General features: G+C 47.0%; 1 protein-coding gene across 8 annotated transcripts in view; it reads right to left on the bottom strand.

Annotated features, from left to right (window-relative positions):
* Positions 1 to 16355, bottom strand: part of RASAL2 (RAS protein activator like 2) — a 1332618-nt gene that overhangs the window by 266549 nt on the left and 1049714 nt on the right. For all 8 annotated transcript variants that reach the window (XM_069641161.1, XM_069641162.1, XM_069641160.1 and 5 more), the window contains 2 exons: positions 16056 to 16154; positions 12783 to 13337 (listed from right to left, as the gene is read on the bottom strand). In XM_069641161.1, coding sequence (XP_069497262.1) covers positions 12783 to 13337; positions 16056 to 16154 — 654 coding nt within the window. The remainder of the gene's footprint in view (positions 1 to 12782; positions 13338 to 16055; positions 16155 to 16355) is intronic.

The following is a 16355-nucleotide window of genomic DNA, read 5'->3' as shown; positions in this document are numbered from 1 at the left end:
ATTCTATGACCATGCATAACAGTTAAATAGAGGCAGGTATGTCGCGGGCGGTTGCTTTAGTCGCCCGCGACACGGAGAAGAGGGGGAACCTAGGTTGGAGTCATTATCCAGGTAAGTAAATGAAATGATAGCCGCTCTGCCGAGTTTAAAAGAGTGTAGCATTTTGAACCAGAAAATGGTAGGACTTGATGCGCACAAGGAAACAAATGCGATTCAACAGGAACTGGGAGTCGGGAAATTTCATCTAGCCATGTTTTTAGTAAGTAAACGAGAGACAGATGATAGAACGTGAGATGTGCGTTGTACTGTTACCATCGCCAGTGAGGGGATAGCTTGGAAGGATGGCAGGCAAGTGCAATTGCAAATTAGGCAAGGCTGTACAGCACTTGTTCAGCATTGGGACAAAATGAAACCATTGAATGTTGAGCTCTATTAGGACAGCCGGTGGGAGCAATAAGTAGAAGTCAGGGATGTACGTTGATATTTCTTTGTAACATCTTTCTTACTTGGATGGTATATACATTAATATGAGGATCAGAGGAGGAGGAAAGCCTTATACTATGTGCCTACAATAGAAATTCATGTTGAAGAACTAATTTATGGACTTAGTGATATTTATAATTACTGTCCCCCAGGCTGCGAGGTACAGAATATCGGGTCCCCCATTAGATGCGCAAACAACGTAGTATTAACCCGCGAAGGGGAATACATTCAGCTGATCCCAGTGACAGCTGGACAACGCAAACTAATAGAGATCGTGTATATATTGTCTCTCCTTTGCCCAGAGACACACTAATTATATAAACCAAGAGTCTGTCCTAATTGTATGATATGTGTTTTCTAGGGAGACAAATATCCTGGTGTTCCTAACACAAAAGAGCAAAAAGCCATTCGGCATATTGCGTTAATACCATCAGTGGCACTGGTCATAAGGAAAGTGAGTATAAACATGTGTCTCAAATTAGGGACTGCATTTTTCAGTTTTTCGTATGAGATTGAGTTGCTCCACGTAGACTGTAGACAAAGTGTTTTCGCTTCATAGGCAAGACAGGAAGGCTGAGGTTGAAGCCTACAGCTGAAATTGGGATATGTCCCTACATCTGAATTACCCCCACAGAATTTGATGTGGAGGTGAGTCAGACTACATGACTACCTAAGAGTAATTCTAAAATATATTGAATGTACTGTATAATTGAGGAGAGATGACATATTTGAAAATGACAATGGATTTTATCTGTTTGTTTTTGTAGGTGGTGTGGCTCACCCTACCAATGGAAATAGGATATATTTAGATTCCTGTTTTCTGTCCTGTCGAAGGTTGCATTATTCAATGGACATTATTTTTGGAGTCCAATCACGACAACCGAAACACGTGTAGACAACAAAATCTGTGGGAATATTGACATACAGATTGTATTACCTGATAATGGAGAAAGGGAACAGACACTGTGAAATATTGGAAAGTGAAATTGGTGGCTAATATAGAGGGTCACATTTTTATGAAATGTGGGAAGTTTGTGAAGATAGAACAAGAGTGAATGGATGGTGGACATTTGCGTGTGTGAGCCGAGAGGTTTTTGAAATATTTTGTATTTACTTTGTTGTGTAAATTGATGTTTGCAAATTGATTTACTTTTAATGAACTACATAGAATAAAAATGTGAACTTGTTTTGAAGAAATTGTTTAACAATATAATTAAAATGGTAAACTAAGTGCTAAGGGTCATCCCTCACTCTCTGGTCCATATTGTTGTTCCTATATATGATGTAAAGCCTGAGGGACCAGGGTTTATAATCGGGCATCCCTTTTTGTTTTGAAAGTGCTGTGGTACCTACTGTAACCCACGTCCACAGCAAACAAACCCATAACCATATTCTTAAATCGAGCACCCAGATGCCTCAGGGCTTGGTGCCCTCTATAGATGTACAATTAATTAAATAACAAGTGAAATAGTACTAGCTTTAGGAGTGCCGACTGCTCCCACATGTACCACGATCTAGAAAAAGGTTTGTCGGGTTACAAAGGTTTCGCCCACCATTGCCAATAATCCAAAGATGAGTGTTAAAACTCCCACTATGAACTCAAATACTTGTTACCAAAGACTGCTTGCGTCCACTACAGACAACAATATTCCCCACCTGTCATTCCCTTCGAGAGTCAAAGACATAACCCTGCTATACGAATGGCTGTATTATGACAACAGGATTTACCTGCGCATCCCAACATAACTTTTGCAATGCTTTCAAATGATATAGAAATAAGCTGCAAACTTTTGATGAGATTTCAACAATCCGACCACATTCTCATGACACTAAGAGCATTGCACTGGCTACCAATCAGTGGACGCTTTTGCCTCTACTTTCTCTGCTCCTCCTACTCCTGCGGCTGACTCACACCCTGACACAGCCCTTTCTAATTTGCGTCTTTCTATTTCCAACACCTTGGACATCCTTGCCCCTGTCATCAGAATCTGGCTGAAGCCTACCTCCATGATTCTGACTTTGCCATCCAGAAACGCAATTGTAGGGTGGCTGAGAGGAAGTGGAAGGCGTTGGGCGCACCCTCTGACAAACTGGCCTGCCGCCCGCTCCAAAGGCAATACAGACTCTCTGTCCTGTCCAAGAAGAGAGAACACGTTCAAGCCTGCCTCTCTGCAGCCTCTAGCAACACGGTCAAACTCTTTAAAAACTGCAAGGAACTGGCCAGTCCTGTTGCAGTCTCTACCTCTCCTGTTACCTCCCAGGCCCTCTGTACGGCTCTGGCCTTTCAATTCTCTGCTAAAACTCAGAACATCCTGTCCTCCATCTCCTCTTCCTCTCCCACTTCCTCTCTCGCCCCCCCCCTTTAGCCATCTCTCCCTCTCCTCCACTCTTCTCCACTTTCTGACAACACCTGATGAGGTTTCTAGACAAGTCCGACCTATGAGGCACGGAAACTTCTCTCCTGAACACCTGTGAAGATCTGCTCTCTAAGCTTGATTCCAGCATTCCTTCGATCCTCATCCTCCTTGATCTTTCCTCTGCTTTCGACACGGCCAACCACGCCTTCCTAATCAATCGACTTTGTTAGAAACTGGGCATCATGGATCAGGCCCTGGAGTGGCTGGCCTCCTTCCCCTTGGACTGACCCTCCCAGGTCCAACTGGGTCCCATTCTCTCCACCACCTCTCTCTCTACCAGTGACGTTCCCCGGGCTCCATCCTCTCACTCTGGTTTTTCAACCGCTACTTGGCCCCTTTGGCCCACCTGATCTCTACCTTCTCCTCTAACTTTGTGTGTTATGTGGATGACATTCCACTAGTCTTCAGGCTCACCTCAGCCTCCTCTCCTGTCTCACGCATTCCTGACTGTCTATCCGTGATTCAAGATTGGTGCGCCTCCAACGATCTCTGCCTTAATACCGGTAAGATGGAGATCCTTCTCATTGGAACCCCTGCCCCTGCTTTCCCTCTCTCTCACTCTGGCCGTCCGCCTTGGGCCCTCTTCCTTCCCTTTCGTGTGAGGCAAAAAACCTTGGTGACATCTACGGTTCCACTCTCTCTTTCTCCTCACATCTCGGACGTCGCCAAGTAGTCCAACTACCAGCTGCACCTCCTCAAAGGGACTCTTCCCTTTCTCACTTTCCCCCAGAAGCAACAGCCTCTTTCTCAATCTGCCTTCCTCTACTCTCCGACCCTCTGCAACTAATCCAGAACAGGACTGCAAGACTTATCCTTGGCCTTAAGCCCAGAGAATGCATCTCTCCAGCCCTGAAATCTCTCAATTGGCTCCCGGTGGCTGCAAGGATCAAGTTCAAGACCCTTTGGATTGTTCACAAGGCTTTCTGGGGCCGGGGCCCACACTACATCCAAAGTTCTCTTCCAAAATACCTTCCTTCTAAAGCCCTTGGCTCAGCTACCTCCAACACTCGAAGGGTTAGACGCTCCTCCAGGCAGAGAGTGGGGGTAGATCTCGGTCTCCCTCTGGAATGGCCTCCCTGCACCTCTCAAACTTGAGACGGATCACCTGAAGTTCTGGAAGCAGCTCAAAGCATTCCTCTTCTCCTTTGCTTTCTCTCTGTCCCTCCCCTGCTGACCTACCTGTCTGCTGTACCGACTGGTTGCTTGGCTACCCTCAGAGTCTCACTGGGTATCAGGTTCTTTCTTGATCAGTCAACCTTGCACTGCCTCCAGCCCTACCACGCACTTCGGGGCAGTAACTGTAACCCTCCAGTCCTGGTTTTCCTTGCACTACCCAGAGCTGTGCTGTCTTGGCTGCACTTACTCAGAGCATTGCTGCCCTGTTTTCCCCTCCCCTCTCCCTTGCACTCCCCCCCTCCCTTTCCCCTTGCACTTCTCGTTCTTGCACTTGCACGATCTGAATGACACAAGGCCTAGTAAGATCGTTTGTCTTGTCATCCCTCTGTCTTCCCTTGTTTTTTTGTGCCTCTTAACACTTTTCTATAGGCCCATTATGAATGACTTATATCATACCAATATAAATAAACCACAAATGAAATCACTATGTATCGCTCACCAAACCATTCACTCTCTAGCTGAAACATTCCATCACTTAAAGCCTGAATGGAACTTCTGCACCTTCACATTTCAAGTCACAAACAGATGCTCTGGCAGAGATGCAGAACTTCGCAGATGACCCATAGTGTAAGATAGCTCAGTGGGTTGAACACTCGCTGTCACAATCTGTGTGTGATCTGCAGGTCGCAGGTTTGAATTTCAACAAGGCCAACTTGTTACGCTCACCTGGTTCCCACGGGGGCGTCGACCGGAACTGGGCCGCTGTTGTTTCCACCAGCGTGACGTGTAGCGCCGAGATGACTGACTGGACTGGCCCACTAAACCTAGTTTGTCTGGCTCGCAGGAATATTCTTCTGCAAAGGAGAAGAGGAATTAACCACCCGTGGAATTGAGTGTCAACCCACCTTCCCCACTCCCGTTGTCTTCCCACAGATCACTCTTGATGTCCCCTCCTTAGTCTCACCTGATGGTTTGGAAGGATGAGCTCTCCATCCTGCGTCGACCGCAGGGGCGCGTTGATGACCAGTTACTTCACTGGCGTAGAGGAATTGGTGAGTTCCAGTATTGACTCTAAAGTCCAATTATTCTTAAGAGTTCAAATGCCTGATCTTCACTCTGTCCGATTCCTTGCAGGTTGCCGATTAATCCACTCGAAGATTTCCAAATGGCAATTGGTAAGATTCAGGTAAGTCTATTGTGGTTTTCCCCTTAGGGGCCGGGGTACGGCGATGAAGCAGAGTTGACTGCGCCGACCCGAGATGAGGTGAGTACCCCCCCATGGTAAATCAGGTAAGTCCTTGGGGGTAGCTTGTATAGCCTTAGAGAGTCCCCTTGCTCACCTTGCTGTCTTTGTCTCCTTAGGTGTCGGAGGGCGGCCGCGAGATGGAGAGAGCGTGATGGAATGCTGAAGTACCGCCAAGCAGGTGAGTTCAGCGCGGCGCCGTAGGAATGCGAAGCGATGCTTCAAAGACTTCTGTCTTTCAGCTCCGTGGCGAAATGGATCAGGATTCAGGTAAGGATTAAAGTTAAAACTCCTGTTCTAACCTTTATCCTTCTTTTCTTCTTGTTTCAGGAGTCCCAGGACTGAAGCGGGCGTGGTTGAAGACTGTAGCTGCTGAAAACACGGTGAGCGTTAAGCTGCAGCAAGCAGAATAACGCGAAGCACGTGTGGCTGTCCGGGCGTGGTTTAAATAGCCTTGGAAGAAGTTCCAGGTAAGCATTCTTCTACAGCCCCACCCAAGTAACAAAATAGTCCCTTCAGTAAAATAGTCCCTCCTAAGCCTCATTTGGCTTGAGTCTTCATGCAGCATGGTCTGCCTCAGGTGAGTATGCAGCATGGTCTGCTTCAAGTAAGTTATCAATAATGAGCCTGGCGCCATAGGCGCCAGGACTGCACCCAAACAGCCCCTAACTGGGGCTTTTGGGCATGCTCCAAGTGGCATGATGCCTGCTTCCGGGGATGCTGGGCCTGGTCTGGTCTTCCGGGGGCAGGCATCATGACAGCACTCCCCCTCAAGGCCCCTCCTAAAGTCGTTCTCCCCCTTGGCCGTGGTTTGTCTGGAAATTCCCGATGGAACCTCTTCACTAAACGAGGTGCATGCACGTGGTCACTAGGTTCCCAAGACCTTTCCTGTGGACCATAACCTTTCCAGTCAATTAGGTAAAAGAGTTTTGATCTCACTCTTTTTGAGTCCAAAATATTCTTGACTTCGAACTCGGGCTCCCCGTCTATGAGGATAGGTTCAGGTGGAGTGGTTAGCCTAGTTCCTGGTTGCACTGGCTTCAAAAGAGATACGTGGAAGACGGGATGGATTCGCATATGAGCAGGTAGGTCCAACTTGACGGCCACTGGGTTAATAATTGCCTTGACAGAAAAAGGTCCCAAATACCTGGGGTTAAAGGTCCGAGTCCCCTTGAGTGGTAAGTGCTTAGTGGCTAACCATACTTGGTCCCCTATTTGGTATTGAAGAGCTTCACTTCTGTGCTGATCCGCATCCTTTTTGTATTTTTCCTTAGCCTTTTGCAAATGGATGGTTGCTTCTTTAAAGGCTTGTGTAATAACAGCGTGGAGATGGTCCACTGCGGGCATCTCTAAATGCTGGGGTGAGTCCAAATCCGAGGTTCGAGGATGGTGCCCATAAATGGTAAAAAAAGGACTTTGTCCAGTTCCTGAGTGTACGGAATTATTGTACGCATACTCTGCGATCCACAGAATGTCTTTCCAATTCCCCTCAGACTGATGTAGCATACAACGGAGGTACTGTTCAAGAGTCTGGTTGGTCCTCTCCGTTTGACCCGTCGGTCTGAGGGTGGTGACTGGTCGAAAGCCTAACATCAATTTGTGCCAGTTGGCAGCATTTCCTCCAAAAATGTGAAATGAATTGACTGCCCCGATCTGAAATTAACACTGAAGGAAAGCCATGCAGGCGGACAACATTTTCAAGGAATTCCTTGGCCAGGATTGAAGCTGAAGGTATCCCTTTTAAAGGAATGAAGTGGGCCATTTTAGAAAAAAGATCTACAATAACTAGAATGGTATTGTAACCTTGGTACAGGGGTAAATCCGTGATAAAGTCTAATGACAAGGTATGTCAAGGGGTAGGTGGTATGTCTAATGGTTGCAATAATCGAGCAGGTTTTTTCTTTTCCCCTTTATTTTGTGCGCAAATGCCACAAGACATGACAAATGACTTGACGTCCTTTCGCCAGATGGGCCACCAAAATTGCTTCCTAATTTTAGCTTCGGTTTTTGCAATACCCGGATGCCCTTCTATTAAGGTGTCATGGTAATGGGAAATGACAAGTTCCTGTAGTTCTTTTTGCGGTAAAAATAGCCGGCCTTGGTAATAAGGTAAATCATCGATGACAGAGTACTCTGGACCTTTCTTTGCCCAATCCTGTAGAGCAACGGAATCAAAGAGTTGGTGGATCTTCTTTTGAATGTCCTCCAGTGTCTGTATGGATGTCAGGCCAAGGATTCTCTGTTCCGGAATTATGGGTACGGGTTCTAAAGTTATTTCTGCTTCTCCCATTCCAATCCGGGACAATGCGTCTGCTTTACCATTCTTACAACCTGGTCGATAGGTTATTACAAAATCAAACTCGGCGAAGAACAATGCCCAACGGAGTTGGCGCGAAGATTGGGCTTTGGCTGTCTTTAGGTATTGTAAGTTGCGGTGATCAGTGATGACCGTGATGGTATGTCTGGCACCCAGTAGATAGTGCCGCCAAGCCTTGAAGGCGGACTTGATGGCCAGCAGCTCCTTGTCGGTTATGGCATAGTTTAATTCGGGGGCTGAAAATGTTCTTGACCAAAACGCCACTGGGTGAAGCTGGTTAGTTTCGGGATCCTTTTGGGAAAGGACTGCTCCCATGGCTGAACTGGATGCATCCGTTTCCACTATATAGGGAAGCTCGCGGCGCGGGTGTCTTAATATGGGAGCAGATGTGAATTTAGCTTTTAACTCTTGGAAGGCGTTCTCGGCTTCCTCTGTCCACACAAAGCGTTTGTTTTTTCGCAATAGCATTGTAATGGGATGTACAATGTGCGAGAAGTCCGGGATAAACCTGCGGTAGAAATTGGCAAAGCCAAGCATGCTTTGAACTCCTTTGATTGAACTTGGCGAAGGCCAATTAAGAATGGCATCCACTTTTCGTGTATCCATCCGGATTCCTCTCGGGGTCAGAATAAATCCAAGGAATTCCACTTCCGTAGTGTGGAAGATGCACTTTTCCAGTTTAGCATATAATTTATGCTGCGTAACTTCTCTAGGACTGCTCGGACATGTTTTACATGCTCAGATTCTGATAAAGAGCATACTAAGATGTCGTCGATGTAAACGACCACACAAACGTCGATAAACTTCCGGAGGACATCGTTCATGAAGAACTGGAAGGCTGCTGGTGCATTGCATAGTCCGAAGGGCATCAGCTGGTACTCAAATAGTCCGTACTTGGTGCGAAAAGCAGTCTTCCATTCGTCACCCTCTTTGACACGTACCAGATGATATGCCCCCCGAAGGTCTAGTTTCGTGTATATACAAGCGTCCTTCACCTGGTCTAGTAGTTCTGGGATCAAAGGCAGTGGGTATTGATTCTTGATGGTTATCTGATTCAGTGCGCGGTTGTCTATACATGTTCTAAGGTCGCCTTCCTTTTTCGGTACGAAGAACAAAGCTGAAGATGCAGGGGACTTGGACGGGCGAATGAAGCCATTAGCAAGGTACTGGTCTAGGTACTGGCGCAAATGGAGATTTTCGGGTTCCGTAAGGGCATAGATTCTGCTGCAAGGTGGTTGTGCTCCAGGTACAAGATCTATTTGACAATCATACGATCTGTGAGGTGGTAAGGTGTTTGGCTACTGGAATTACTGGGGCCAGGACTGAGTTTTGAGTTTTCCTTGGGTAGCAGGTGTGAGCACATTCTGGGAAGGTTAGTCTCTTCTCTCGCCAATCAATACAGGTATTATGTTTTTCCAACCAAGGTATCCCCAGTATCAGCTGAAACTGTGGGGCCTTGATTAAGTCAAACACCATAGCCTCTCGATGCCCATCTTGACTCAGCAATGTCATCTCTGCAGTGGAATGAGTTACGGGTCCAGAGGCAATTTCCGTTCCATCTACAGTGGTGACAACATCGGCCGTGGTCTTGCGGGTGAGAGATAGATTCATCCTGGTAGCCAATTCCCAGTCCAAGTAATTTCCTATGGCTCCACTGTCTATGTACGCCTTTACCGCGTGCATGCGTGATGGCTGCTCTGGATCTACAAGGACCATGGGTATGGTGAAATGCAAGGTCAGAGTGTCCTTCTTTAAGCTTGGCAAGCCGACCTCTATGCTTGCCGGGCGTGGTCGTTTCCCGAGTCAGATTTCACATGGTTTTCGTCTGCTGCTCCTATAACTTTCTTGGGTGGTTTTACAGGGCAGTTCCGAAGAAAATGACCAGTAGTTCCGCAATATAAACATAATTGCAGTTCCCGTCTTCTATCTCTTTCCTTCTGGGTTAAGGGTCCTTTAACCCCCCCCGATTTGCATAGGTTCTGAGACATCTACTCCCTTGGAGCTTACGTGGGTTTTAACCAACACCCTGTTCTCAAACTTGGTTCGGTCAGCCTTCCTGGTTTGAAGTGATCGAGCTGGACCACTAGATCTATATATTCAGCACAGTCTTGAGGCGGGTTCACGATTTGGGCCAAAACATCTTTGAGTTCTCCCCGAAGTCCTCGATGGAATAATGTGATTCGCTTGGCTTCAGGCCATTCGGTTTCCACTACTAATCTATTGAAAGTTGCAATGTAAGATAAAAGATCCTGGTTACCTTGCCGTAGGAATAAAAGTTTGTTGTCCAAAGCCTGTCCTCGGGAGTGTCGGGCGAATAGTCTTTCCATGCTTGTTCGAAAACCCTGGAAATCTCGAAGAATCGGGTCATCCTGGTTAACTAGTGGAATGGACCAATCTGCCGCACTGCCGCTGAGATATGACAGTACAAAGGCTACCTTGGCCTGATCGTTTGGGAAAGCTCCAGGTCTACATAAAAAGTGCAAGCGGCATTGATTCATGAATGTTGCAAACCCTTTTGGGTCTCCGGCAAAGCGTTCAGGCGGAGCCAAAGGAACGGCTCCAGGTAAATTTATCTGCACCGGGTTATTCGATGGTACAGGAGCTGGAATTGCCCCAAGTCCTGGTAGAGGTGTTTGTCCAGCCTGGCTCTGTACTAGTTGTCTGGCCAACTCATCAGTTCGTTCTTTTGACACTATCGGTTCCCTCCTGAGGGCATTGGTTTCTTGGCGGGCGGAATGCACTTTGGCCCTTAATTCCCCTAATAATTGGGCCAACTATCAGTTTCCGAGGTCTCCATGACGCCCAGGTAGGTATTTGTGGGTAGGCTTCGCGTTCTCTTACGCTCACCTGGTTCCCACGGGGGCGTCGACCGGAACTGGGCCGCTGTTGTTTCCACCAGCGTGACGTGTAGCGCCGAGATGACTGACTGGACTGGCCCACTCAGCCTAGTTTGTCTGGCTCGCAGGAATATTCTTCTGCAAAGGAGAAGAGGAATTAACCACCCGTGGAATTGAGTGTCAACCCACCTTCCCCACTCCCGTTGTCTTCCCACAGATCACTCTTGATGTCCCCTTCTTAGTCTCAACTGATGGTTTGGAAGGATGAGCTCTCCATCCTGCGTCGACTGCAGGGGCGCGTTGATGACCGGTTACTTCACTGGCGTAGAGGAATTGGTGAGTTCCAGTATTGACTCTAAAGTCCAATTGTTCTTAAGAGTTCAAATGCCTGATCTTCACTCTGTCCGATTCCTTGCAGGTTGCCGATTAATCCACTCGAAGATTTCCAAATGGCAATTGGTAAGATTCAGGTAAGTCTATTGTGGTTTTCCCCTTAGGGGCCGGGGTACGGCGATGAAGCAGAGTTGACTGCGCCGACCCGAGATGAGGTGAGTACCCCCCGTGGTAAATCAGGTAAGTCCTTGGGGGTAGCTTGTATAGCCTTAGAGAGTCCCCTTGCTCACCTTGCTGTCTTTGTCTCCTTAGGTGTCGGAGGGGGGCCGCAAGATGGAGAGAGCATGATGGAATGCTGAAGTACCGCCAAGCAGGTGAGTTCAGCGCGGCGCCGTAGGAATGCGAGCAATGCTTCAAAGACTTCTTTCTTTCAGCTCTGTGGTGAAATGGATCAGGATTCAGGTAAGGATTAAAGTTAAAACTTCTGTTCTAACCTTTATCCTTCTTTTCTTCTTGTTTCAGGAGTCCCAGGACTGAAGCGGGCGTGGCTGAAGACTGGAGCTGCTGAAAACATGGTGAGCGTTACGCTGCAGCAAGCAGAATAACGCGAAGCACGTGTGGCTGTCTGGGCTTGGTTTAAATAGCCTTGGAAGAAGTTCCAGGTAAGTATTCTTCCACAGCCCCACCCAAGTAACAAGATAGTCCCTTCAGTAAAATAGTCCCTCCTAAGCCTCATTTGGCTTGAGTCTTCATGCAGCATGGTCTGCCTCAGGTGAGTATGCAGCATGGTCTGCTTCAGGTAAGTTATCAATAATGAGCCTGGCGCCCATGGCGCCAGGACTGACTTTATCTTTATGAGCCTGGCGCCATAGGCGCCAGGACTGCACCCAAACAGCCCCTAACTGGGGCTTTTGGGCATGCTCCAAGTGGCATGATGCCTGCTTCCGGGGCTTCTGGGCCTGGTCTGGTCTTCCGGGGGCAGGCATCATGACACAACTCAGCCATTCATCCTTCAGAGGCTGATATATGAGTACCAACTTCAGTGGGGCATAAATTCTAAAATGGCTGCCATTCGCCAAACTGGCGTTTACACCCGCATCTATCATATAGATTCTAATGCATGCACTAAGGTGACCGTGCACCCTCCTCTATGTGCATCCACTCCCCCCGTGCTCCCTGGATGTGCACTCTTAATGTTTTTTCTTATTCGGTATCACCTAGGGGGGTGGAAAGACCCTCTCTCCTTCCCAACATTCTCCCCTTTCGTTAATCCCAAATTAACAAACTCCCCTGCAGGGTCGATGGCAACTAGGTTATATATATATATATATATATATATATATATATATATATATATATATATATATATATATATATATATATATATAGAGCATGCTACGTAAAAGAGGCCTTTGGAATCAAAAGAGTGTGCCAAGACTTTACCCAGCTATCTAGTGGACAAGTGGGCATCTTAATTTCCTTTTACTGGCAGAAACTGAAAGGTATGACTTAATCCAAGAGGATGAGAATTGGAGGGCTTCAGCGGACTCTTGCGGACTCTCGGCAGGGTGCCTACAGGGGACGACAGTTAGGCATGTTACATTTTCTCTAATCACCACAGAATCCTGCAGAAGGCCAAGCACTGTGCGAACAGGTTAACAACTCTGGGAGAGTGCAGCCCAACAAGGAGCATTTAACAGAATGTGGCTAGGATTATGCGTTACCCCATCTAAGTATTCACTATGGAATATGAATCCAAGTAGCAGCACATACTAAAAGTATGTGGTGGGAGAGTTATTGGGGAATGAGGCTGGGCTACATCTGTTTTGGAAAGCTAAGCAACAAAAACTATGCTTCATAGAGCAGAATTCCCTCTGGTATTATAAAATCTACAAAAGCTTGGTACCAATAATCGCATTAATAATGACACTTTTACAGCAGAGAACATTCAGCAAAATGTATGTGGAAATTAAGAGTTTGTAACCGATCCTGGCCATAGTTGGAGTGGCATGCACAATGGTGAATTAATATCTTACCTTTGCCCTCCCGGTGCTCTGCAAGATATGCACCAGTGCACAGGCCATCTCTTCCTTGTTCCTTACGCTGATCACTGGCTCGAGCACAGAACACAGCATACCATAGTTGCCAGTCACAAACTCTGCAAACTCTTTGTATTGTTCCATTGGCAGGATGGTAACGGTTTGGTAACGTGATTTGATGCGTATTGAGGGGCCTCCCGATTTCCCCTTATTGGCGGTAGGGGTGCTGACCGGGTACCACTTCTCCACAAACTGCCGGCCTGTCACACTGGCCATGGGAATGTTGACAAGGCCCACATAGTTGTTCTTGTCCTTCTTCTTCTTCTTGTCAACATCCTTGTAGATATGAACAGTGATGCTGTGAAGGGCAGGGAGGCTGGAAAACTCAAAGTGCTCGCCCCAGAAGATATTATCTGCTTTTGTTTTGCTGGTAGTCCGTGCAAAGAGTGTGTCATCCAGGCAGAGCTCGCAGAAGTACTTCTTTTTGGGAGCCAGGTCTTTGGCCTCGATGATCCATAGACGCAGAACATTCTCAGCTCGTCGGCAATTGTCCTAAGTGGAAAGGCAATATGGAAAAAAACTCAGTTTTCAATTGGAGTACAATAGCAACAGGGTACCAGGATCAACAAGAGACTGGTTTCTTCTCAGTATGGCTAAAAACCAGGCTTACTGGAAGGGACAGTAGGGGCAACACTGAAAAGCACTGGTAATGGTGACAGGTTGATGCAACAGTTGTGAAAAAGGGTTGTGGAGGAGGGCTGTCAAACGAATAGCATGAGAATAAATATGAAGAATACACTGGTGAGAGTACTTTGGGGGTTACTGGTGTATCAGTGGTTAACTCTTAAGGTTAGATTTGTGAATCAGTGTTCATCTGACGAATACAAAATGTGGCTTGGTGGCTGAAGGCATGGGCAAGACTGGTATTTCAGACAGACCAAGGGCATGAACCAGTTTGGTGGCTAGAGATGAAGAATAAAAACAGGTGGATTACTGCTGATGTTGTGGGGGGTGAAGCAGCTCTGTGGTTGCGCTGCAGGTATGGGGTAGCCCACTGGTAGTGCTGTGGGCGATAGGTTGGCTCTGTAGTATAGCTTTTGATTGTTGTGTTATTCAACAGTAATACAGTGTGTAGATTTAGAGGCCCATTGAAAGTACTGCGACATTTCTGACGGCTCATGGCATTTTAACAGGCCTGTCTGTGGTTCAGTGGTAAAACAAAGTGGTCAGTTTTTTCAATGAAAATAATATAGGATGAACTGGAGGGCTCAGTGGTGCAGGTGTGGTGGCTTAATGGTAGTGTTGTGAATGTTCTGGTAGTTCAGTAGCAGTACTAACAGTGGGCTGTTGGATCAATTTTAGTCCATAGGCAGTCTAATCAATCTGGTGTAGTGGATTTTGGTCCATTTGGTTGTTCGGTGATTGTTCTGCATGGGCAATCGAATGGCTCAGCCGTATTGCTGTGGATGGTTTACTGATTCAGTGACAGTTTTGTGAGGCAACTAGTTCAGTGTAAGTGCTTTCAGTCAGTATACTGGCACTGTGGTAGTTGGTGGTATGCTAGTAGTAGCACTGTGGGAGGACTGACAGCACAATAATAGTGCAGGCGGTTGTCTGGAAGTTTAGTTGTAGTTTTGAGAGTGGTCTGGCACTTCACTAGTAGTGTTGTTGGTTGGTAGATTAGTGCAATGGGTGTTCTTGTGCAGCACTGTGGATCGTCGGGTGGTTCAGTGATAGCGATGTGGGTCATCCGTTTGTAGTAGTCCTGTGGGCTTGTATGGAGGTTCGGTGGTATAGCTCTGGACTGGTGATAGTACTTTGGGTGGTTTGTTGGTTCTGCAAATGCATTGTGGGTGGTCTGGTGGTCATGTGGAAGTGCTCTGCTGGCAGGGATGGGCCAGTTGGGTGCTGTGGTGGTAGTTTTGTGTGGTTTGGTGATCCAGAGGTAGTGTTGCTGGGGGTCGATCAGGCTGTTCAGTGGTAGTGCCTTGGAAGGTTTTGTGATTTTGGGGTAGTCCGACAACTAAGTGGGGATGCAGTTTACTGGTTTATAGTCTGGCTAGTAGTTCAGTGGTAGGCCTGTAATTCGATTTGGTGCCTCAGGGTTGGTGCTGTGTTCAGTATGTTAGTCCAGTGGTAATGCTGTAGGTGGTCTAGTGGTAGCACTGTGGACGGTTTGGCAGTGCTGTATGATGCTCTTGTGTCCCAGTTTTAGTGTTGTGGGCCAGTCTGTTGTTTCTATTATAGTATTGTTGGAGGTCGGGTGGTTCAGTGAAGACCAATAGGTTGCTTCATAGTTTAAAAGGTAGTACTGTCGCCCTGTCTGAAGTCTCAGGAGGTTATGGTGGCTTGATAATAGTGGTGTGCATATGGACTTGCGTTTCAGTGCTAGTGCAGTGGGTAGCCTGGTAGTTCAGTGTTAGTGCAGTTGAAGGTCATGGAGCTGAAGGAGAGCGCCAGGCAGTTTAAAGGGTTGTGGTACTGATGGTCTGATGATTCAATGAGTCTGTCAGGTTCAATGAGACTGGCAGGAAGCACCTTTTAGTTTATATACATTGTGATGAACAGGAAAATAGGACACAATACAAGTAATTATGGATAGAAAGATGGTTGATTCCCTATGCCAAATGAAGAATAAAATCAACACCAGGGCTGAACTTGGTGAAAAGTTAGGCACCAAGGTATTCAATTGCTAACACTGCCTCCACAACTAGAGTGAAGGGCCACTGCTGTACTTTTAAAAATACATGTTCTGGCACTCTTTTACACTACAGAGACAGGCCAGTGGAAGAAACGGCTGCAACACAGATTTCTTTCAATGCGTAGAAGGGGACCTTTTTTGTTACAGTTGACTAAGACAAGTTCTGCATCAAAACCATAGTGAACTGGCCACTACTCTGCTCTACAAAAACACCACAGGGTAGGGACATTAAGCTTCTTTAATCACTGGGCTCCCTCACTCGTAACATGGGTTGAGGTTGTGCTCTGATCAATTGCATGGACTCCAAGATAAGGACATCTGACTTCTGCTCCACTGAAGATGGGAGTTTTCTCCACTGTTCTGGGCATACTGCTTTTAAGGTTGCTGGACTCTCCAATTCCCTATCCATTGCAACGATGGTTGCCAGTTGGGTGCTTTAGTCAACTTATTTATGATGGAAACATGTTGTTCTAGGGGCCACCAGGCACCCCCTAAAGTGGTTTGCACCTTTGGTAGCCAGCAAAGGACACAATGTTCCAGAGGTCCTCCTCATAACTCCCCAGCCTCACCTTGTTGGGCTGCACCGTCCTCCGCAGGTTCTCCATCCACTTGTCGCGCTCTGCCGCTGATGAGCAGCTGAAGCATTTGCTGCCACTTGTGTATGTCACCTAGAAAGAAATTGCCAAAGGTGAGCAACATGTAGGGAGTCAAGTGATGTGTGTGCCACATGGCATGATATGCGACACACAAAAAACACAAATGCAGGAAAAAGGTGCAGACGAAACTGCCAACTCAACAGGATCCATTAGAAGTGAAGACAAAGCATAATCCAAACTGCATGCCAAGACTGCGCCCTCTGCATAACCAAG

Source organism: Ambystoma mexicanum, chromosome 1q, assembly GCF_040938575.1.
Source record: "Ambystoma mexicanum isolate Mex_15411 chromosome 1q, UKY_AmexF1_1, whole genome shotgun sequence".
Classification (NCBI taxonomy): Eukaryota; Metazoa; Chordata; class Amphibia; order Caudata; family Ambystomatidae; genus Ambystoma; species Ambystoma mexicanum.
The sequence above is the reverse complement of the archived record's forward strand: the minus strand, read 5'-3'. Positions and strand labels throughout refer to the sequence as shown.